This window comes from Bombus bifarius, unplaced genomic scaffold (genome assembly GCF_011952205.1).
Source record: "Bombus bifarius isolate JDL3187 unplaced genomic scaffold, Bbif_JDL3187 scf7180000007992, whole genome shotgun sequence".
Classification (NCBI taxonomy): domain Eukaryota; kingdom Metazoa; phylum Arthropoda; class Insecta; order Hymenoptera; family Apidae; genus Bombus; species Bombus bifarius.
In genome coordinates this window covers 143902-167811 of record NW_022884373.1, presented here as the reverse complement: position 1 = coordinate 167811, position 23910 = coordinate 143902, and the positions used below count along the sequence as shown (strand labels likewise).

The window sequence follows — 23910 nt, the reverse complement described above, 5'->3', positions numbered from 1 at the left end:
AGAAATTGCACGTAAATAAAAAGGATGCAACGACAAACTTTCAACCCCCTGTGCCGCCCACGATAAGAATAATCGACCGGAACGCTTGGTTTTACTAAGATAAAGGAAAGAACGTAAGTTGCGGGTCAAGGTCTTCGACATTCGATGCACGGTCTTCGTTCAGCATGAAGTAGGTTTCCCTAAACAGTCTGGAGACTACTCTACTCACCAGGCGAAACTTTTTCACGCTTCACATCCAACTGATAACCTCCAGACAACTTGTTTCTTCCAAACAAAAAATAAACAAGCTCCTTTAGATTATTACGATCTTTCTTTTTTTGGTTATTACGTTTGATCAATTAACAGGTCAATCGATATCTCATAGAAAGAAAACGCGCGAAGAAAAATAGAAGCGATAAGATAATGGCGAAAAGAAAAAACAGGGATAAAATCATTAATGGTATCAGGCCGCTACGCTTGAAAGCCGGATATCCGGCGTACTGTCAACTGCGCAAGAATCGCAGAAGAAGAGGGTTGATGAAAGTGGAAAAAGCCAAGGGTTTCGAGATTTGGTCAGAAACTAGTGCCAACTCTAGCGAAGGGTTTGAGACGCGTCTAGCCTTTGAATAACTTTTGGAAAATTCCGATACAATACTCTTCATATTGCGTGTTAATTTTCACGTGTACTGTCGCAATGAGTATCTTCCACTTTTTATATACGTTCTCACTGGTCATTAATTTTATTATTTTAATCACGATAGTCCTGAGACTCATAATATTGATAATATTTCATGTAATGCAAATAATATATTTCTAAAAATGTTCTGCGATAAGCGTTCGAGTTCTTGCATCACTCGCTGTTTATTTATTATTATCTTCCATTATTTAATCGTATACTTTCGTAAGATCTATGTATTCTCTCTATTCAATTTCTATATCCAACAAGAGATGCGTCTCTCACTCGTGAAAGATTTTCAAATACGTATTGAAGTTTTAAGGATTTCTACAATAGTATTCTAAAAGGTTTTCCGTTATCTAATTACATAATTTTCCAAAATCTACGTTCTATTAAATCCCTACTGCCCACGAGATTCTCTCTAAGTAATGAAAAATTCCAGTACGCTTTACATGTATCCAAACTCTTCTACTATCTAATGATATAATTCTCGAAGATCTACATACTCTTTCTATCCAACTCTTATTAACCACTTTTATTAATCCTTCGTTTACCAAAGATCTCCAGTTTTTGTCAAATATCGAATTTGAAAGAAATACAACACGATTTCCAAGAGCACCTAGACCACTTGTTCGAAAGCTGGTACGGGATAGGATCGAGCGTCCATCGCTAGCGATGTGTCACCGGCCGAGTCGTCGGTAGGGTGCGCAAGGGGGTGCAAGTTGCGCGGGCGCACTGCCAGGATTATCGATTTCGCGAGCAGAAGGTGCCACACGCTGGGCCATCGATTCGACGCTCGTCTAAAAGGATTGTAGCTGGTGATCCCCGAAAGACGACAGACGCTCGAAGGAGAACTTACTCGAGCAACTACACTCGTGAATAGTTCAAGGTGGGGCCGATTCTTAGAATCGGTCGGATATCGTTTCTCCAATTCTGGATACCACGGTGGTCGTCGATTCCTCCATTCGATTCAATCTAAGTGTCTCAGAGGAAAAAGAGCGTAGATCCGAGGATAGGATAGCCACAGTCCTGGACTCCAGTCATGCCGAATTACTGTGCACACGAGGATTACGATTATGGGGCAGCCGATGGAACATCGCAGGAGGGTCCTGGTAGAACGATACAACAGGTGCCAGGAGCCAGGCCCATAGTGGACCCACAAGCCCAAGGAGAGGTCGATCCCACCTTGTATCCTCAACCAAAAGAGGCGACGCACAAGATTCGTGGCAAGAGCGACGTGATCGAGTACCTGTTTGGTTCCGTAGATCAGGAATTGCTTACCGTGAAAACGTTCTACTTCTTCTTCTATTCTGCCTTTGGTTCCCTTTTTCCTCTGATGGGAGTTTATTTCAAGCAGATGGGCATGAACGCCGGCCAGTGCGGTCTCCTGATGGGACTAAGACCCTTCATCGAGTTCCTTAGCGCGCCCTTCTGGGGTTCGTTGGCTGACAGGTGAGAGGTTCGATCTACTAGACTGGTAAACACAGTAACTCTCAGTAGAGAGTTACTCGTGCAATTCGATGGCAATTATCTTAAGTCTTTTCGGTAAATTGTATGTACTATATACTCTCATGGCATATCGTACATGTTGTATATATATGTTATTAAAAAAAAGAATACCAAAGTGGCAAAGTTCAAATATCGACGAATTTGACAAGCTTTAAATCTTTCGGTTCAACTATATTTCGAATGCTTTCGTAGTAAATTGCACATGTTGCTTATACAATGGTTCGCAAAAGTATTTGTACGCCTGCCGTAGAAAGTTTGTATGTGCATGTTGTGCGTATTATATGAAACATTTTGATATTTCATTAACACTATAACGAGATCGCGATTGGCAAGACTATATTGGAAAAATTTGAATTTAATCTGAAAATATATACAGGGGTTGCAAGATATTTGCTACAAATTTATATTTAGTAAAAGTTCAGTATAAATAGCCACTTTAAGTATAATAGTAACGATTTATTTGATTTCGACCTCGCGGTCAATAAATGCGATTTATTTATAGTTTTTTGAATCACACACTTCCTCTTCCGATCTTCTCATTTATCCTTCAATATCCTTAACCTAGTTACTGCATATTAAGAGTCTACGTTAGAAGTTTTTCTTATTTTAGAACTATTATTTCTATCAGCCACTTCTATTGCTATTCTTTATCTTTTCTCTTCTCGTCCTTCCTTAGTCATTCCATCATCTATTCCAATTTTTTATATTCCAAAGTCTTGTCCACACCTGTGTTTATTCTTTCTACTCGTGTGCACAGTCTTCTATCAAATATTTTAACGTCTCAATATTCCTCTCACAGACGTTACACCTTCTTTCCTGTCCCTATCTCTAATATCTGTTCTTCTCTTCTACGTTTCCACGTCTCATTCTATCTATAATGCTTTGGTCCCTGCTCCTACGTTTTCCTTTAAATAACGTGACATCCTGATACCTCGTAAGTACTTACATAATCCACTTTAAGCATATAATAAGCGTTACAAATTGTCCCTCCGAATACTGAGGCTTATTAATATTGCGGATGACCATCTGCTTAAATACTTTCGTGATCTCTGCAGGATATATGCTTGTACTAAATATCCTGTAACTTCTGTATAACGTTTAGAATCGTTCCAAATTCTACCAAAAATATAACCACGATATTAGTGTTTAGCTACAGTACTAGTGAAATTTCAAAACGTTTCATGTAACACACGCAATATGTTCATAAAGAATGTCGACAAGTGTACGAATACCTTCTCGACCCACTATGTGTATGTATATATGTTATTAAATAGAAAAATAAAATGCTAGTGGTAAAATTCAAATATCAATGAATATGTTTTAAAGAAACGTAAGTTGGACGAATGACACGAGTATAGAATTCCTTTTACGTGTCTCTGCTTACTTGCCCTTTTAACTGGTATTACATACACGTATGTTTGGATTGCATATATAAACAGTTTGCTCGGTTAATGTTAGTGGATATTATCCAGAATCCAATATTGCGTGGGTTAGCAAAGCTGGGAGAGAAAGCTTCAACCTCTTATCGATTTATCCGCCTCGAGGACAGAAAGAAACGCGATTTGACCAAGCCAAATCACACAGTTCCAAATTTACTTAGGAAATGGTTGTTTCTTTTTCAGGTGGCAAAAGGGCAAGGTGATTTTTTTAGCCTCTCTGTCTTGCTGGATCATCTTCACTCTTCCTTTGGCCTTCATGCAACCACCGGCCACATCGTGTTGGGTTATACGAAACAACACGCCGTATCTGGAACCACCGAACCCTAAATTAAGAATAGTTAAACGGTCCGCCAATCTTGACGATTTTTATCATCGAAATGACGAAGAATGTTTAGAGATAGCGGACAATGTCGTTTTCGAGAGGCTGCGTAAAGACAGCAAGCTAAATCCACTGGCGGCTCTCAGTTTACAAATGAATCAGGGCACGATGAACGATGTACGAGAAAATTACGATCTCAATAACGATAGAGTTCGAAGAGAAACGCAAGAAGGAACAAGTACTTCAACAGAAGAGAGCCCTGTCGAAGATTTAAAATACAAACAGCTGGTGTTCGAAGAAAACGATCCCGAAGCTAAGACTATCGACTTTGAGACTCTGCAAAGGAAAAACCGTCCAGCTGATGTGCTCGAATACAAACGTTTCCTAAATGTAAGCTCTGTTCTCTGTTTCAGAGGTACCTACAAGTGCGTAACAAAATTGAAAAATTTCAGTGCCACTAAGAAAAATGTATCAAAATGTGACAAAACAGCGAAAATGACGGAATGAAGAATGTGGCACTGAAATATGTTACACAGAATTATTATTTGTTTATTCAAATACGTTGCTCTGCTCTATACGTTCTGTGCTTTTCGGGGCCTTTAAACTTTCCACAAATACATAAAAATCCACAGTCTAATTATCACTATTATTTAGCTCAATCAAAGAGTCATCAAGTTTAATTTTCATTAATTTCAGAACCAACCTTTGGACGATGGAAGACCACCAAAGAAGGCGTACACGCATACCAAGACGAGAGTGAAACCACCACCAATGAAGGTCATGGTGAAAAGAGACGCCAATGATGAAATTTCAGAGGAGAAGGAGTCTCTATCCAAGTTTCAAACGGTCACCGTGAACTCTCCAAGTAAAGTATCCTTGTTGGACGAAGAGGAAGAAGAAGAAGCGAACGAAAATGACGAAAATAATGACGAAGATGTCCAGATGCCGTTGGTTAGGACCAAACGTTACGTCAACGTACCTCACTCCGGCAAGAGTCCTCATAGTGTTTCCAATGCTGCGAATTACAACGAAGAAGAGAACAAAGGATGGGTGAAACCTCTCTACAGTTCGATTGTCTACAGATTGCCGGTACATATCGCTTTCGTATTTGACAATTGCAGCTGCTTTTCTTTCACTTTCGTGTTATCGCTTAACAAGCAATTACTGTTCTAGGACATCCAAAAAACTTTCTTCCTCCTGTTACTGTTGGTGATAGTGGGTGAATTCTTCTCGGCGCCTGCGATCACTCTAGCTGACTCTGCCGTCATCACTTTATTAGGCGAAGACGCGGACAAGTAAATTTTGCCTGTTTAACATCGAACTTCTAATTATTTCTTTGCATTTCGAGCTTCTTTTCTGGTACAGGTACGGTCACCAGCGAATGTTCGGTAGTTTAGGCTGGGGTCTTGCTATGTTCTTCGTCGGTATCGCTTTAGATCACAGCACTGCGTTCTCCGAGCATCCATGCGGTCCAGATGCAATGGAGAAGAATTATACGATCTGCTTCGCGATCTTCAGCGTCCTCATGGGTGCCGCTCTGATCACTGCCACGCAGATCAACTTTAAGTACGATTTTCCGGTCACGGAACTGGTGAGTGATCAAATATCATGGTTACCAATATCACGGACCAAATGTCGAATCAAGTAACCCGTCTCGTTGTGCAGGAAGTGGAGAAGCCTCCTGCAGAACCAACAAGGGAGGAGCAGCTGCAGAGTCAACTGTCTCAACAGTTGAATCTGCCCAGTCTTCAGGACTCGTCTGCAGGGGTAAATCTGAATGTGAAACAACAACCGCCTGAAGGCAAGGTAATGTATTCTTGATTTGTGTTTACTCGGAACTACAAAGTGGTACTGACACGATTTCTCGGTGAAATTCACAGAAAATTTCATTCCAGAGGAATATCTATCAATTTTTTACTAGAGTCTACAATAAAATTCGAAAGGGATGAATTCCTTTAAATCTTATCTTTCAGGAAATCATATGTGCGATTATTTAAGATGACATTTGAGACATTATAAAATATAAATATACTTACATTAATACATTGAAATATACACATTTTCTCATGAATTTACATTTTAATTACCAGGTTGATGGAAAGAGATATTAACATGTTTCTGGAGCGCAAAGGGTTGATGATATCGATCCCGTGAGACTATTATGCATTTTAAACGAGCTTCGTATTGTTCCAGACGAAAATGTTCGCTCAAACGACGCGAGAGATCCCGGAATGGGTGACCGTATTGAAGCAATTCAAAGACCTCAAGTGCGCATCCTTCCTTTTCGTCGCGTGGTTCATGGGATTCGGTATCGGGCTGATTTTTACCTTCCTCTTTTGGCATCTTCAGGACTACAATGGCACACCGACTCTATTTGGTGTCGCCTCTGTGATCAATCACATTTCCGAGATATTCGCTTACTTCTTCAGCTTTAAACTGATCCGTCAAATCGGTCACGTGAAGGTAGTTCGTTCATTTAATTTTCATTAAGAACCCTTAAATTTAATCCTTTTGAAATTAATTTTTACGAAGATTGCCGAATTATCGTGCGGTTCTCTGTTGCCGAATCTACTGAAAACTTTTAGAACAAGCTACGTATCCTATTTCAAAAGTTACTTTTACGTTATTCCATTTTTTCAAATCTGGATGTATCATGATTCTTGTGTTCGTGGTTGAGAAAAATCTGTCTCGAAAGGGTTAACGCGATAACATATGCCAGGACAGAACTATCTATGTTAGACATAACATGAAAATAATCTTCATAGTAAATTTACGCAGAAGGTAACTTCTTATACAATAGAATACATAGGATACAGTAGAATATTTGTGTTTAACTTCATTTTTCATCATATTTGCAACATACGTTCATAATAATAAACATGGATCGCGTGCACCACCTTTAGGCCACTTAGTGATTACGAAACTTATTTTTAAAGTAAATACACACGCGCAATTTCAGGTGTTGTGCATGGGACTGGGTGGAAACGTGTTTCGTTTCCTTTATATTTCTTATCTGACGATTCCATGGTGGGTGCTGCCTTTCGAATTCATCCAGGGAATAACCCATGCGGCTGTGTGGGCCGCGTGTTGCAGCTACATCTCTCATAATACGCCTCCACAATTGCGTACGAGCGCGCAGGGTGTTCTTCAAGGTATCCATCATGGTCTTGGCAGGGGATGCGGAGCTGTGATCGGTGGCATGTTCGTCGACGCTTACGGTGAGTTCTTAGTACCCTGTGTTGCGTGATGACTTATCGATTCACGTTGACCACGTGTCGAGAAATGCAAGTAATTCGATATTGATTCTTGGAATATTCACAAGATTACGTTATTAATAGCTTTCCAACGTTGCCTACGTCGTTTCTTAAATAAATCGATCAAGGCTAAATTCACCAAAAAATATTCGTGTCTCATCGACATTTATGCAACATCGATTTGCCAAATCCGGATTCTCTCAGAAAGTTGGGAGAATATTAATTAGTGAAATTTTCTAAGTCACGAGTTACAGGTTGTAGGAATTAATAAACTCCCTTACGTAACAGCAACAAGTTTGCTAATGAAACAAATCAAGTTCTACGAACAAAGTTTTCAAGTTACAAGTCAGTAGATAATCCTAATTATTCGAATGTCTATGACCTACGACTCGTAACATATCAATACATCAATATCATTGATTGGTAGATTATTGCGCAAGATGTATTACAAAATCTCTTAAACATCGAAGAAATGCTAACATACTTTTCCTGTCGAAACTGATTGATGAAACTTTACTTACTACCTGTCGTTCGCAACTTTCTAAATTGATTGACTTGCGTCTTAAGACTGGTCATATTCCTGCTAGCGTTTCAATTCTATCAACGTGTTCAGAATTTTCATTCACAGACTTTCACAAAGACATATCCTTTTACGTACGTTGTGTCTTTCCATGTATATGCATTTTGTACTTCTCCTACATTAAATGGGACTCTTTCTCGTACAATTTCCTAGGAACAACTGCGACATTCCGAGCTTACGGTCTCATCTGCATCGTCGTTCTTGGCGCGTTCGTGTTCATCAACTTTTACAGAAAGGATACAGGCTTCGTCTCCGAGCTGCCACAGACGGAGGATCCTCGTCAAGTAGCCGAAGCGACACATCTGGCACCGCACGGTGTACCTAGCAACGCCATTCCTCGAGCTCTCAGCTCTACTCGACTGCACGAATTGGCTAATCAAGACACGGGCTACGGCGCCACTTACCAATCTGGCGATACTCTCAACGTGCCAGGTGCGAATGGAGGTGAGATTTCCGCTTCTCTGTTCGTAATTGAGAAGCTTCCTAGAGAAAGGATCCGCAAGATAGATGATAAACTCAGTAAATTTGCGTTGAAAGATTTACTTATAGCTTTTTATCAATATTAACTACATACAATGGCTCTTATATTTGCAAAATAAATAAGAATCTCACAATAGGTGAGAGATTTTAATTCTAGTCTTTCAATACTACTAGCTGCGTTTCAATTAATAATTGCAATATGAGCCTTAAAGAAGTTTATCTTGCACGCTATTGTATTTATTACAGAATTTATGTATCAATTAATTAGGTTCACATCAAGTTTCGTATCACTTAATAATATATACTTTCACATGACTACAAAAATTTGATACTATGAAAACGAAATGCAGAAACGGTAAAAAAGACGCTTCATTGGAAAATAAGGATATATGCAAATATATTTTATAGCCAGTATATATATGTTACCAAACTCCCAATGAATCAAATGATTAAAATGCTTGCCGGTAGCCATTGTCGATGAGAGAAGATCTTTTCATCGCTAATAATAATTATTACGGGCCTTTCTAAAGAAAGTTTTTGCATTGTTCATTCGAGCGTGTACACGATGAAATACATTTTCAGGCCCAGTAAACCCGACGAATCCATTTCTGAACACTGGAGGCGGCGGCGGAGGTGGATATAATTACGGTATGACTGGCAATGGCGAGGACGAGTATATCCGTAGGAGCTTCCAGGTTTAGTAAAATCATTCTAACTAAAACGTCCACAAAGAAGACGTTTGTTGGAAAATAAATGATAAAAAAAAAGAGAGAAAACTTCTACGCAAGGCTATACTCTCTGAACGAAAAACACGTTTTTCTTTATTTCTTTTCGTGCTTTTATTTTTATACAATGATCAACACCGTTGTCGTGCCAGCTGGTTACCCCTAAAATTCCGTTTTCTTCTGTTTCACAGCTTTACAATGAGGTGATTAGCAGGGAATTCGACCTGGTTAAACCACCGCCGATAGTGACCCATCTACACGCTCAACAACCATGCACCAACCCCTTCCATCAGCACGACTACGAATGGTAACAGTCCGGGACGTTCGATCCCACTTGAGGTGATTAGGATGCTCATGGAACGCTGGTCGATAACCGGCATGTTCTCTGGAGAACCGAAAACGAAGAACCAGCTTCGGAGTGCTAGGCAGAAGGAATTTTTACACGGTTAAAAAAGTTCGATGAAAACCCCTTGGTGCCTCCTTGGAGCAACACCGTTCATTATACTCGCATTAAAAACGCCTGATAGCGTCGATGCAAACTATTGCGACAAATTAATCACGGTATAAAGAGCAAATAAACAGAGAGAATTCTTTCCGATGCTAACAATTCGATTATCAAGCTTGGAGAAGCATCGAAAGGATAAAGCGCAACATTCAAAAAGATAAAAAAGAATTGACCATGAGACTGATCGATGGAACGATGATTTAAAAGTGCCTGCTCACTATGATCTTGTTGTTTACCGTTGAACACTGCTGGGATTACGAGTTTCGTAACGCTAACGTAATCGACGAAAAACATTCGAAAAAACATGCGTAATAGGTGAGGATCGCTCGCTGGGGGCACCGAAGGGCAGCTTCGATCGGATGAGAGGAACGTCTGCGAAATATACGAGACGAAAGTCCAAGCGCGAATCGAAAGAAAGCCATCCGATAGAAATATTTTGTTAGGATATAAACGTGCTGGTCCCGTGATACGTGATCGTCTCGTAGAATCCACTTTTAACGTTATTTTAACAAATTTGAGATGCAAGTGAAGACAAGATCTTCACGTACCACACGGATCATCTCGTGTATATGCATAAAAGGCCACGATGTACAGCAAAGAAAACAAATGTCTTTCGTGACTGAAATCTATGTACGTAATATACCTGACACGTGTAGTACGGCACAACACGATCTGCGGGGTCGCTTCAACGAAAACTCATATCCTATACAAGGACTTGCATTCCATGGTAGCGTTCGAGTGCATTTTCATCGGTTGTCAAATACGAATCGACGAGTACGAGATTTTCAAAGATTCCATCTTCTCTAACCGGTCAGTCGAGACTTTCGCGATTTGAAACAGAATCGGCCGAAGAAAATCGACTTGCGAGTTTCTCATCGTACGGATTCGAAAATTCGATGAAATTCGGGTCACGGCCGCGCCCTCGAATGCAAGCAATTCGATGTAACTATTACGTGTATCTTGATGTGCAAAATCGTATTACTCCCTTCGCTTCTCTCGTTTTGTTACGATTCTCTCCACTATTGCGTATCTAGTATTCTTTGACGAAAGTCGTGAATCGCTAAAGATCATTGTAAATACTATTATCTCTCTTTCTCTCTGCTTCTCTTCGCGTGTGAATATTAAAGAATGACCCTTGACTCTTCTCTCGTTCGCCCGTTGTTTTCCGTTTCTAGGCTGAACGTTGCTCGTTGCGTGTTGTATCTGTAAAATGTTTCACACGTACTGTAATTACTGTAGACTATCGAGTTGTTAATTCAAATACTGTTTTCTTATGTGAACTGGAAACCACGTTTCTCCGCGATAGGTGTATGATATTGTTAATAATGAGAGATAATTAAGCGGATTCGTGATAAAGATGGAAAGCGTAACCCGGTCTTTATCGTGGGAATCTCAATAAAACTATTAACGTCGTGCGTTTGCCCGAATCAACGTTGAAGTTCTCGAGCCATCGCTATTTTCTTACTACTTAGTTGCAGTCAGACAATGTATCGTTTTAAACGCACTCAATTCGATCTTGTTCGAAGTGAAAGCTCGATTCGAAGCCGCTCGAATCGAAGATAAAGCGATCCGAGAGCACATACCCCGGAATGTTTTTCACTCGATGGGGTATTTTTGTTCGATTTGGTTCGGCTAAGTGTGCGAATAGCCTGAACCAAGCGGAATCTCGTTTCCCGAGGCACAAGCTAGACGTAATGTTGTACCTACATTACCTTAAATGAAGTCTAAACACTAAGGCATAGCGTTGTACGTATCAGAGTGCTTTTTAGCTCAGTATTGTTACGTAGTCGGTACGGTTACATTATTATTAATCGTATGTGTGTGCGTCAGAATGAACACGTGTCACAGGGGTGTTTCGTTTTCTCACTGTTCCCCTGTATGAACACCGGTTTTCGAGGACACCTTCCACCGAAATCGAATAGAATTAGGCCAACAGCGCCCGTAAGCACGAAACGGATAATCATAACGTAGTAGCTGATGTTGTAAACGCAGTTTCCATCAGAATGTCCGATGGACGTAATAAGACAGCGAACAACGTGGATCGAACCTCATTGTCTCGCGACTAACATGCACACGTGCACGATACACAATGAGATCACTTATCTAATTAATCATCGAAAGACAAATATCGAATGATAGTAGATTGGATAGATCTAGCGCTTGCAATTGGTCGGCCACACTCCCGATGCATGTGATTTTCTAATAATTTGAATACGATACTTTGTTGGACATTGCGTAAACGAATGCTTCTGGCGTCCCATTTATAGTTTGCTTTCGTAGATTTAAGAAAAATCGCTGTCAAGCCTGTTAGATTTGTTACACGGCATCCGGTGAAAGGCGTGCTCGAAATAAATGAAGTTATCAATTATTTGTTTCGCGTTCTTCGACAACTAGCTCTCTAATAATAATCGTACGATTCGCAACAAGCAATATTGCGTGTCGTTACCAACCGGGCAGAACACTTTTTTAATGACATTTAACTCCAAGTCTTCCTATCACGTAGACCTATTAAGAGATCAGAAATTTCTGTCAGAGAAGAATTCTAAAAGCAGGAATAAAAAGTAGCAGGAAAGCAAGGAACGTCTGAGGAATCGCTACATATTGCGTAATATAATGTAGCCAACGTCATGCGATCGAACAAAACATACGGTGGATTCTAACTTTACTTTCACCTTCTATTAATATTTCACACGACGTATCTTCTCTTTCCTCTTCTTTCGACGTACCTTTTACCTTTTTCTTTTTTGAGCGACTTTGCTCGAGCATACTTTTCACCCATACCAACGCGTATCTCGTGATAGTCACCGTAACCAAAGTGGAGGATATAGGAAAAGTGCATGACAGGGAACATTTGGCGAACTCGATACATATCATATAGCGATTAAGTTGAAGAAAAATCGATGTAACATTCGAGGAACAGCCGCTTCGCACGTGATTACTTCGTCTCGCTTGGTATCGTCGGTAGAACGACCGATAACACGTCTTTCGTTTCTAATACTTCTCGAGAGAGAACGATTCGCGATAAAGGAATACGACGTGATCGCGAACAAACGGGCTGAGATCATATCTTCTGTTATGTCATACGATCACAATTCGTACATACATTTCGTGTTTCTTTTTTTTTTCTTTTTTTAAATACGTTCTCGCGTTCAAATGACTGAAGTAACGTACATAGAATTCGGTTCATTTCGCAATTCGAGCTGTTCATCGACGAGCTGAGGAATTCATTGTATTCGTATTGAGAAAGGCCTGTCGAGGGATTCATGTGCGAAGCGAGATAAACGATAGCTGTACGATAGGTACAGCGTCATTAATAGATTATTAACAGAGAAAAGATATAATATATAGTAACGATGTAATTAATATACAGTTTCAACAAAAGAGAACCGTGTCTTTTTTACGCTTTCCTTCCACGACTAAGCTGACCTGCCCGTTTGCAAACGTAAAATAAATTCGTAACATGCATATACAGTGGCTACAAAAAGTATTTGTACATCATTATTTGTATTTATCATGGCATTTACATGCTAATTATATAATTAATTTCTATATACTAAGTAATTTCATATGACTGCAAAAAATTGACATTGTAAAAGTGAAATTTAGCACTTCATAGAAAATGCTTCGCTGGAAGAATAAAGTGTACAAATACTTTTTCTAGCCACTATAGCTATTCATAAATAATATTTTATTCACATTGAAATCAATTGAGGTCTTAACCTGTGCAAGCAATAGGATGCATTCAAAGGCGTAAAGCAAGAGGCGAATATCATGCGTTTCTTAAAACGGATGAATGAATTAATATTTTGTTAATTACGAACACTCGCTAAATTTTTCTGTCCAATATTTATGTAGCCATTTGTTCAAAATATTCTATAAAAGTTCCATAAAATGACGCAATATCAGTTGGAAATTCCAGGTATGCGATATGAAGTTGACGTAATAAGCAAACATTTTGTTCGTTTTCGTTTCTTTTTATTCAAGATACAGTAAGAATTAGTGGGAATGATCGCAAGATAACACCCAGTACTTGGTAAATAAAGGTTTATTCGATATTCTTTTGCCTATATCGGTATTACTTATTTTGGACAAAGTTACATCTAGAGGCACTAGTCAAGCTTAAATTCTAGCCAACTACGAGTTCGTATTATCATCGGTATACTAAGCTATGTTCCCCCAAGTATGATTCGGAGAAGAATCGAAAATTGCATCAATGATTGACTAGATAGGACTAGTAAATTAATTAACAACTATTATGCTCACTCCGAGTTTTGATCATTGACCACTAAGTAGTGTCTCTTTTTTTTCATTTTTTCTTTTTCTCTCTATAGGTACCGATCGGTATGTGATTGTGTGTGTGTATATGCGTGTGTGATGTAATATAATAATATATCATTATACATAAAGTGTATACGTGATGCAATTCGTAAAGATACGAGGAAAATACGGAAAAGTCAAGAGAAACCGATGCGCACCCCTTTAGTCTCTACTTAATAAAAACACTAGCCTATGAATGTAAACTAGTTCGTCATAAAACTTACTACTGATTTTCGTGTAATATGAAAGAACGATAAACAACGTGGACTTCACGTTTGTCACTTGTATCACACATTTCCGGCGATCTATTTCTCTTATGACTCTTCGCCATTTATAATACTACGAATTTTGTGTACACCTGCGTTTCCTCTCTCTTCTTCTCTCAGTATTATTTCTTTTCTTTTTCTTGGTATGCGTAAAATAATTCCGTAATACGGAGAACAACATAGCCGACCCAGATCAAGTGAGTATCTGTATAAGTTAGTTTGGTTATTATGCACAAAAGGTTCAATACACACTTGTAAATATGTAAATTGAATGTGTGTTCGTAAAGATTGGATCCACGTGTAATATATGTATTATGCAAATGGCAAGAAGCAAGCAGAAAAAGGCGGCTATAGTAGAATTCGTTTGTTTGAAACTTTAAGCGCGAAGAAGAATTAATCGTTGATAATACTGGAGAAGTTCAACTCAAAGAATTATTTCATATTAAATAAATGTTCATGAAAAATTTAGAAAACATAGCAAACATCGGTTAAATTAGCTTATCATTGGCATTATTGCATTTGATTTCCAGTTCTTATTGGCACAAACATGTACACATTTTTTGAATTGTTGCATAAAAAAGAAAAGAAAATCGCAACAGGAAAAAAAAGAAAGTACATAACAATACTTGTTAACAATCAAATTGATAACAATCTAATTGATAACAATCAAACTAACAACATCCGATGTTGTACTATATACAACTAGTCCTTTCGACGTAATGGCTGCTTCTAATACTAGTATGTAATACTTGAAATGAGATTAGTTTGTACATTTGTCGAGTTTCTCACGCAAAACTGGACCGACACCGGGCAGTGTGTCATTACGGCAGAATAGCAGTAAGTGTATAATACTGGCACAGTGAGGCAATGACCTTAGGATTCTCTAAAACTGTTAATAATATAATGTATATTTCTTCATTCACCTACTGACTCATATAATTCATCCATACTTTCATGTCGATTATTCTTACTCACACATTTCTTCTTCCATTTGTTCCCTATGAAAACCAATAATAACGACATCGAACTGTCGAGGGCCGATTCTTTGTCGACGAGTATCATAAAATATTAACGCAATGTAACTTAGTTTGATAATTAAAAAAACATAATTATTTGTAACTCGAAACAATCGAATACGCCGACAAGGAATCGATTCCTGTCATTTTTCGTTAAAACTTTGCAACAGAGTACTTAATTTGCATGAAGATCCTATACTCGGTAGTCACAGCCTTTAGGGATGTAACTTGATGCATGTTATATCACTGTTATTCCTAAAGCCTAGTAAATACTGCAGGCACGAATAAAATCCCGAAATATTCGTCAATTTGGATTTTTCCTTCCCCCTACACGATTGTTTTCAAATAACTACCTGTTGGTTATTACTTTTTTTAAATAGAATAAGTACAAGAATTTCCAATCATTAAACTAATTTTTAGATATGTGTCAAAACGTGGAAATTTATCGACTTGTGAATACCTACGCAACTTTTCACTTTTTTCAACATGATTTGTGTTGCGAAACGAAAATTTTTTTACTCATCTAACAGTCTATAAAAATTGTCGAAATTGACATCATACTAACGATTAAGATTAAGATTCGAAGTATCGAAAGTTATGATAACCCTATATCTAAACTGAGCAACTATCGAATCGTAAAACCTTCGACGGCTCGAAGACTAGATAAGCCACTAATGGCTCGTTTTTCTTCACATTCTGAACACGATTCTGTATATGAACATATCGTACAACCCAAAGTCCCAGACATGCGTGAGAACCTATGATTTATGCTTTACTGATGCCACATTCTGCCATATCATAACACGCTGAACGAGCGGTCTAGTTTGCAGTAGGAACTACATAGTTTGATAACCGAAACACTGTATCATCTGCAGAGATCTTATTATTACCCTGATTTAGTCAGATATCGACTTCAAACATATCTTGTTCAATCGGTTTTTTAACCCAACTCCCAAGATGTGCCTTTACGAAAGCTTCCTTCAATTGATGCTTGGCAAGCTGTTCGCAGGGGAAAATTAAACGAAATAATGATGAACACAGCTCTTGTATCGGTGTCTAATGAGATTATTTCGACTTACCGAGTAATTCTGTACGGATGATTTCGCATCCAAGTAATGGCGGCACTGATTTTTATCAGCGTCGTCTATAGTATCAAGTTTACCTAGTAAATTGTAGAATCTCCTGAAGAGCCCCTGCTTGGATATTCTAGAGGGTTTACCTGACTCGTCTTTTCCAGTGGTACAGTTTATTACCTCAGCTTCTGGTTGACCTATAAGATACAACAAATTACAATGAAGTATTTAAATCACCCTCCTTTCCTCTACATACCGATTGTCCAATTAACGCTGTAATTAGGTGCTTTTCCAGGTTGTCTAACTTCGGAAGATGTGATAAGACTCATTAGCGGTTTACTGAGTCTATAGGGTGGTGGTAGCCCTTGAATTGTGTTTTCGATACGTCCGCAGACCGCTCTGTACATATGGCTTGGGTTCAATAGACTGCCAAGAACGATGCTGTGGAAGTAAATTGGCTCGATGAAGTGGCTTAGAAGTGCACCTTGCACACCAAGTACGTTCCACCGAGCTATTTTGTCCGAACACGACATCGTCAGCAGTCTTTGGCCCTATAAGTTGAAATAAATATTTGCACTAAAGTCTGCACGGAAATGAAGAGTATTTACTTGATCGTATTCGACATAGAATACATCATACCATAAGTACACCATCCCATGTTTGGATACCTTCGCAGCTCTTTACAGGAATGGTACCTTCTCCAGATTCTATTTTGGTTCGCAACTGACCTCTTGCTCTTCGATTTGGATGTTTGTCGACAGACTCATTTTCTTCGTGAGGTGAAAAAATTCTGGCATCTCCACAAGGAGCAGTGTTTATATATAAATGAAATTGAATTCCTTGTCTTAGTTTGAAACCCTTTTTTGCCGGTTCTAAGATAGATTCCGCACCACGATCCTCTGTATGAAGCTCCAATTGTTTATACAAATATTCGCACAAACATCTCCTTGCAACTACTTCTGCATGGCAATCATTCAAAGCACCACCACTAACACTAAGGTGCTCCCCAGAAACACATTTGGTACCTTTTATGTAAAAAGAAAAAAGAAAATAATATAATCTCTTTGTATAAATTTTCAGTTTTTATACAAGAAATTATATAAAAAAGTTATTTCTCACCAGTTGTTACGCATATTAACTCTGCATCCGATCCTTTAGTTTGAACAATGCCGGCTAAAACTTTACGACGAGCATGTTGCGGCTTCGATTGAATTAATTCGCTAAATTTTTGGTTTACCATCTTGCCAATTTTATCAGCTAACATTTGAGGTAACGTCATTTGATCTTGCCAATGTCCGCTGGAAAAGTTTGGCAATACACGAACCGGAAGAGGTATACAGAACGAAGAACTATGAACGTTCCTTAATTTAGCTAGCGCTGCTTTACTAGCTGCAGCTTTCGCTAATTTTTTACTTGGTCCAGTTCCCTCAAATGTTTCTCCATCGACTGTGATCGATATCGTAAATTTTGCATAACTTTCTCCATTGTCAGATACGCAATTATACACTACACCAGGATATAATTCATTAATAAGCGCTACAGGCCCTTTCTCTAAAAATTTATTTGTGCTCTTTGGTTCTTGGGTCAAAGTTTTGAAAGCATTTACTAGATGATTATCGCGTTCCGTAACGTCGCTTGTAAAATCTGGTTCAAGAGGAATAGAAGGTTGACAAGTGTTAATTGCTTGATGAACTTCTGGTGTATTTCTAAACTGTATAATGTTTCTAAGAGCTAGCTCAGCAGCAGCATGTTTTGCCATTTTCTTGGTACGTCCTTTGCCCTCGTAAGTTTGTCCATCTATTTGTACTGCTATCGTAAATATTGGAGCATGTGTAGGACCAGTTTGGTCAACTACCTTGTATACCGCACCAGTTTTCAATTCATTCAGGGCACACACCGCATTTTTGGGCTGTGGATTCTTGTGACGCTTCTTTGGACTGGTTGTACCTGACAAAAATAATAGAAACAGATTAATTTACTTGGTGTATTCTAGCTGGCTTTCCTTTGCTCAAAAGAACTTGAACCTGAAAGACTTATAAGATGATCCATGTTCTGCTTGTTTCTATCAAATCATCTTTAATATGCACATGCGTAACAACTAAGTGCTGCTCAATAGCGTGATATAAGATCGTGCAACCAGCCACTGACCTTCAGGTTCTGATTCGGCAGGTCTCTTCAAGATTGATCTTGAGATATTTGGCTGCTCCATCTGTGAAGAGGACAACAACAAGCCAGTGCTATGGATTTGGAACAGGTATCTATTCCAAAAATGATCTTAATTAAATGAAACTCACCCCTGTCAAGTGACTCTCCTGCAATCCTTCCGCAGGAGATGCAGCAGTGCTAGCACCGACTGTGGATACATTGCAGTCTGGAGATCGGAAATGAAAAGAATACGATTATGAAAATTGTGTACGCGATGGATGAATAAAAGATCAATGTTTGAATTTCATACTTGTTTCGTTAGAGTCTTTGTCATTATGCAACACCGTTAATCCGTTCGACATTTCTTGTCCAACAAATGCGTTGGAAAATGCACTGGAAAATAATCTTGTCTTGAAGCACTGTACGTTACATTGATTTTAATTATACTCGTGTCACGATATGTCCGCAGCGCCACTGCTGTTTTTTTGCTAGTCTCGACATAACCTAATTTATCGCGCGTATTTACATCGCAAATTTTTTAAGAAAATGATATACGGACACAAGAAAAAGAAAGCGGGCAATCGTGGATGCGGATTTTAATCAGTCCGATATAACAACACACTTCTTATTCAAAGTAGCGCAGCTTGTTTATTGCGCAGAGCAGTACGCACACGACAAAGAAAACTCGCGCGCAGAGTCGATTCAAAAGCGAGTCGACGGGACTCTTGCGCTAGAATCAGCGTAACGACGCATGAAAAGTTTAAGGTGTAACGTAGACAGACACATGAATGTTTACATAAGATGTATATGATGGATATGACATCCTGTTTTTATGTTACGAGAATGACTAAAAATAGCATTGCACGATTATCACGGAAACATAGAAAATCCGTTTCTTTTTTCTTTTCACATTTTTATAACCTACATACATAACAATTATGCGTGCAAAGAATAGCACATATGTAGTATATTTGCCATTCAGAACATGTATCATCTTAATTGTGCTACTATAATACCAATTCATTCATATCTTCGAATAATAATGAACATTATGAATGCGATAAAATGGTAAATTCGAGATACTCACGTATTTTTATCAGAAGGTAGTTTTGCCATACGAAAACTTCAACCCGCCTTGGAAGTATCTTTTTCTGCTCCTATAAATAAAACCACAGCTATTAGATACAAAATAGCACACGCGCGGCATGCAAAACCACAGAAAAAGATGTTCACCGTTGTTTTCGTCATCAATGGTAATTTTCTTCCCGTTTTCTTGCCCATCACGTGATTATTTTCAATTTTCTACAATTTCAAAGCTTCTTCAGTGGAGTAGAAGTCGCGAATCGTAATTCTCTTCGTATTTTAAACGTCGTGACCCCTCACGACGGTTTAAGTACACGCCGAAGCAAACTTTACCGCCAGGGAATCCCTGTATAAGATATCATCGATGACTAATATCTGGATACTGGAAAAATACGTGAATCAAAGAAACAATGTCGTACTTCTCAACTTGTACGTTCGTCTTTTTTGTTTTAACGATAATGGTTCACAGAGTTTTTCCATTTCGATCCCTATTCATTCGAAGAGAAAGATATAACTGACGCAATAAGTTTGTACAACGGTTGCTGTAATTTGATCATTCCATAAGAACGATTGGCACAGTTCATATTCCGATGAGTTCGAATGATCAACTTTTTCTTTTTAACTCTTGGATAGTCTACTAGAAATAGGATGGTTGACGAAAGTATACGAACACTATTAGAAACTTTTTATGTATGCTGACGTGGTGTTAGATGTAAGGTGCCCAAAAAATACTCTCGATGTTCAACAATATAATTTATTTAACAATCGACAGTCACCTACCAACAATCAACAATCCTCGCTTTTCGACTATGTTTGCTTCGCTGTTACACTTGACCCTTTGCACTTTGCTGTTACACTTGACCCTTTGCACTTCTGTTGCTGTTCAAAACCGAATGAATCTTTGAACAGATTCTTTTCTTTTGTTACCTCTCGATATTCCCACTATGCACGCGTTTGTTAGACGTCTGCGACCGTTGCCGCCTACGCATTCTTACGAATATTCGGCGGAAGGACCGTAGGGATATCGATTGCACATTAGGCATTACACTTTGATGACATTATGCTTGTGTCGCGAAGTCGTCGAGTGCCGCCACAATGCTATATAAAATTTTGGAATTTCATTAGCATTAGGACGAAATACAACTATCGTGATTATACTGACAAAATTTGAAAGGAATCTGACGATTTACACATACAGAGTGGTCTAAAAATCAGTCCTCACTGGTCAATACGCAATCAAAAGTTAATCGGCTTGCAGTCGACTATAAATTGCAATATTACGAATTTCAAAAAAGATTCTGCTTCGATGACAAGCCAAGGATACCTTGATCTTTTTAAATGGCACTATGTATTTTTGTCTGCATAACGCTGTATGCGAGTTACATATATGCTATATATTGTTGTATGCTCTTAGTTTGCGAGGTATTTGTAAAAGACTGTCAGTAACACTATAACATTGTAGAATACATTATTCTACCTATTATTGTGTGTCCGTGACAGCGTATGCGTTAGCATAATGGGTTGCCGGCTGTCTCACGGTGGCTGGATAAAATAGTACCTAACCCGGAGATAATTTTTATCTTTTGTTCATAGTTTATATAGGATTGGATTAGGCGTGAGGTTGTAACATGCAGAGAAAAACTTTGCCCGAAATGTTGACTTCTACACCATATTAGTAGAATCATCGAAATCCAAGATGACGGCAGCTTTCTAAATAATTAGCAACAATTCTAGAGTAATAGAAACGAGAAATTATACACGCAACATTTCTTCTAATTTAGATGTCGGACAAAATACAACTTTATATAGAGACGAAGAGAACAAGAGCTAACTATTCGTGCAATAGTAAGCGTAAATACGTTATAGTAGACTAATTGTAAGTTTCAATATGTAATCGTGTCGTATTCGAGGTTCTCTCCGACACTTGCTCGGTACTGTTCAGTACGTGACGTGTCCACTTAAGATAAATTGTCGCAAGGTTAAATATCGCTGCTATCTTTCAACAGGCAGAGCATAATATTTATGGAACATCTGGCAGGACAAGATCAATCGTCAAGAAATTGACGATGATTCGCCAGTTTCCGAAGTGAGGGAAAAGGTAAGAAATTCTTAACGAAAGGAACCAGAAACGGGATGCTCCAGGGAATAGAATATTCCCGGTCGTTTGGAATATCTAGGTTGATCGAAAACGTATCTCAACGCCGGTCGCCAGGAAAAAGTTCGTGAGCTTTTTGTTCCCGAGACGAATTGATCGGCGTCGCGACAGACAGAATACCGAAATATTCATGGGATTGGAAGTTTTCTTGGAAAAAAACTTGCTGTCGTTCAATTCTTCTTTTCCCGACTTTTTGGCAGAAAGAAAAAAAGGAAAGGGAAATCTTCGGATTTTTCTTGATGTTAGAATCTTTCTAGTATGACACGCGCCATTTCCGATACTTAGCGCATCCCGATTGACCCTTAGACAACTTATGATTAATGCATTGCTCGAACGTTTCCTTAGTTGAATTATCGTGGCTCGATTTGCTATGTCTGATCGATTATGTCGACGATGGACGGACAAGTAAATCTGACAAGTTGACATCTGTTTTAGCATGGAGCGCTAGTAAGACTCATTGATACGTTTGCCATTGATTATCGAATTGCTTTGAGTTCCATTTATTGATTAATTGCCCGACATAATTTTGATCTACGTAAATCTTGACGTTTATACGAATGGTCGAGTAACAACTGGCTATTGAGCTGATAAGGTTCCAGTTGAGGCGTTGGTGTTCGAAGTGGTTTTAAATCGTTGCTTGCGAATCAAGAGCATTAGAAGAAACATGTTAAGAAATTGTCGTTTCTTTCTCGTTCTATCGACGATCCTAATTTTGTTGGTAAGCGATTGTACTTTAAGAAAGGAAGATTCAATGATACAAATTTTGTCAAAAATTTCAGTCAATTATTTCTGTCCTTTTTTAGCATCTTGGTAAGGCAGATATTAGGAAGGACTGTCGCAGAGAATCGAAGGTTTCATGGGGTATGCTATACAGCATCTGTAATTATGAAGCCAAAGGCTTCGGTAATGAAGTATTACTATCTTTCTTTGAACGTTTCAGCCGCATTAAGACGGATGAAAGCCGGAGACTTGGAACAGGAAGATCAAAACTTAAAGTGCTACCTCAAGTGCTTCATGATGAGGCACGGTATCTTAGATAAGAACGCGGAGGTAGATGTGCAAAGGGCGCTTCGACATCTACCACGAAGCATGCAAGACTCGTCTAAGAAATTGTTTAACAAGTGTAAATCTGTTCGTGAGTATTTCACGCGTTTTCGTTCTCCATGTAAATTGTGCTATGTAGATGGATATTAAGTTCTTAGGATTATTAGGTTAACAGCGTTCCACTAAACATGATTCAAATACACGATCGCTGAGAATTCTAAAGTTTTGTTCAAAATAGGAGACGGTAATTTGCTCTACCGGGTCATGATCATTCGTGCGCAATTATTATGATTCTAACATCGAACTACCTACTTTCAGAGAGTGACGATCCTTGCGACAAGGCTTACACGATGATCAAATGTTACGTAGGACATCACCCAGAGGTAGATACATTTTCATTTGTTCAGAATTTCTTCGTTTAACAGAGACGAACTCATTCCTATTCGCGTTACAGATTTTGCAGAGCGTACCTTTCCTCTAGAGCTCTCGTCAGGAGAGCCGCAGGGAGATACTCGAGTATTAAAAGAAAGAAGACGATATTACTCCGCTTTCGTGTAATCATTGTGCGATGAGAGACAAAAGAACGAAATAGTGCTGTATGCATGGTTCAACGTTAAATAAAATTGGAGATGTAGCACGGGATAAATGGTGGGAAGAAAACGATAGTCTTAATTCCTCAACGTACGATTTTTCTCAATCTAATCGGTTAAAGATGCACTATCCTCCTCAGCGTAATTGTTTTTCGACTATATACAAATGATACATATACTTTTGTGATTATATCGCTACATCTTATATTTTTAACGCTCGAATGCTAACGTTAGGGTATGACCTTGAATTTACTGTACCAACTTAGCTGCGGTGGAAACGTTATTTATTTTTGCTATATACGTGTATGACCATAAAGGGGTTAATCGCGTACGCGAATTCAGCTCCTTCAATTCTTCGAAACTGTCAAAACTTCGAGAAAGTTTCGTCCCTTAAGGTATTCATCGGCTTAGCGGATGAGGTTTATTCCTTACAGGAACGCGGAAGGAAAATCATTCAGCGAACGTTCGAAACTTCCGACAATGTAGCATATTCACCGAGATATTGGCGTCTGGCGGAAATTAACTTCCCTCGACGATGCTATTTTTCTTACCTTTGCCTCTGTAAGTTTACAACCTCGTTTACGCGTCGATGTCTCTTACAGGTCGGTATTAACCTCTCTGTAAGCAACCAAAATGTTGCGGTTATTTACGAATCTCAAAACAGCGGTTGATTAGGTAATAATTATGTCTATGATAATACTCTAACTTCCAGCTTTATCTGATATTGGTTGCCTAAGCCAAAACTCGACTCTGTA

The 23910-nt window shown here is 38.7% G+C and overlaps 3 protein-coding genes across 11 annotated transcripts; 2 read left to right on the top strand and 1 right to left on the bottom strand.

Annotated features, from left to right (window-relative positions):
* Nucleotides 1-1697: 1697 nt before the first annotated feature.
* LOC117205808 (major facilitator superfamily domain-containing protein 6) lies at nt 1698-9741 on the top strand. 2 transcript variants are annotated; one of them, XM_033444554.1, is made up of 11 exons: nt 1698-2107; nt 3787-4312; nt 4619-5011; nt 5096-5217; nt 5288-5513; nt 5588-5728; nt 6116-6385; nt 6882-7140; nt 7910-8200; nt 8819-8884; nt 9153-9741. In XM_033444554.1, the coding sequence occupies exons 1-11, from the start codon at nt 1698-1700 to the stop codon at nt 9161-9163; spliced, it is 2715 nt and encodes a 904-aa protein (XP_033300445.1). In that variant the 3' UTR covers nt 9164-9741. The 2 variants fall into 2 exon arrangements, with proteins under 2 accessions (XP_033300445.1, XP_033300444.1); XM_033444553.1 differs by having other exon boundaries at nt 8819-8931; nt 9153-9621.
* Nucleotides 9296-19607, bottom strand: LOC117205809 (double-stranded RNA-specific editase Adar). 5 transcript variants are annotated; one of them, XM_033444559.1, is made up of 9 exons: nt 18594-19012; nt 18433-18509; nt 18287-18347; nt 17258-18085; nt 16778-17163; nt 16395-16689; nt 16145-16335; nt 15956-16064; nt 9296-9382 (listed from the first exon to the last, which is right to left on the bottom strand). In XM_033444559.1, exons 1-8 carry the CDS (start codon nt 18643-18645, stop codon nt 15966-15968), a joined length of 1989 nt encoding a protein of 662 aa, XP_033300450.1. In that variant the 5' UTR covers nt 18646-19012; the 3' UTR covers nt 9296-9382; nt 15956-15965. The 5 variants fall into 5 exon arrangements, with proteins under 5 accessions (XP_033300450.1, XP_033300446.1, XP_033300451.1 ...); XM_033444558.1 differs by lacking the exon at nt 9296-9382 and adding an exon at nt 10550-10669; XM_033444556.1 differs by lacking the exon at nt 9296-9382 and having other exon boundaries at nt 13494-16064; nt 18594-19011.
* LOC117205810 (general odorant-binding protein 83a-like) lies at nt 18261-23090 on the top strand. 4 transcript variants are annotated; one of them, XM_033444561.1, is made up of 6 exons: nt 18363-18392; nt 22114-22239; nt 22325-22382; nt 22462-22656; nt 22884-22948; nt 23020-23090. In XM_033444561.1, exons 1-6 carry the CDS (start codon nt 18378-18380, stop codon nt 23044-23046), a joined length of 486 nt encoding a protein of 161 aa, XP_033300452.1. In that variant the 5' UTR covers nt 18363-18377; the 3' UTR covers nt 23047-23090. The 4 variants fall into 4 exon arrangements, with proteins under 4 accessions (XP_033300455.1, XP_033300452.1, XP_033300454.1 ...); XM_033444563.1 differs by lacking the exon at nt 18363-18392 and adding an exon at nt 21168-21464; XM_033444562.1 differs by lacking the exon at nt 18363-18392 and adding an exon at nt 21169-21464 and having other exon boundaries at nt 21957-22239.
* The last annotated feature ends 820 nt before the right edge of the window (nt 23091-23910 follow it).

Coding starts and splice junctions, on each gene's coding strand:
- LOC117205810 (XM_033444561.1), top strand. Junction 22,240..22,324: donor CGACGATCCTAATTTTGTTG/GTAAGCGATTGT, acceptor GTCCTTTTTTAG/CATCTTGGTAAGGCAGATAT. Junction 22,657..22,883: donor TAACAAGTGTAAATCTGTTC/GTGAGTATTTCA, acceptor ACCTACTTTCAG/AGAGTGACGATCCTTGCGAC.
- LOC117205809 (XM_033444555.1), bottom strand. CDS start 19,564: ATGGGCAAGAAAACGGGAAGAAAATTACCATTGATGACGAAAACAACG. Junction 19,441..19,516: donor CATTGATGACGAAAACAACG/GTGAACATCTTT, acceptor TTTTATTTATAG/GAGCAGAAAAAGATACTTCC. Junction 16,336..16,394: donor CAGCGTTAATTGGACAATCG/GTATGTAGAGGA, acceptor TGTATCTTATAG/GTCAACCAGAAGCTGAGGTA.
- LOC117205808 (XM_033444553.1), top strand. CDS start 1,698: ATGCCGAATTACTGTGCACACGAGGATTACGATTATGGGGCAGCCGAT. Junction 5,218..5,287: donor TTAGGCGAAGACGCGGACAA/GTAAATTTTGCC, acceptor TTTCTGGTACAG/GTACGGTCACCAGCGAATGT. Junction 5,729..6,115: donor AACAACCGCCTGAAGGCAAG/GTAATGTATTCT, acceptor GTATTGTTCCAG/ACGAAAATGTTCGCTCAAAC.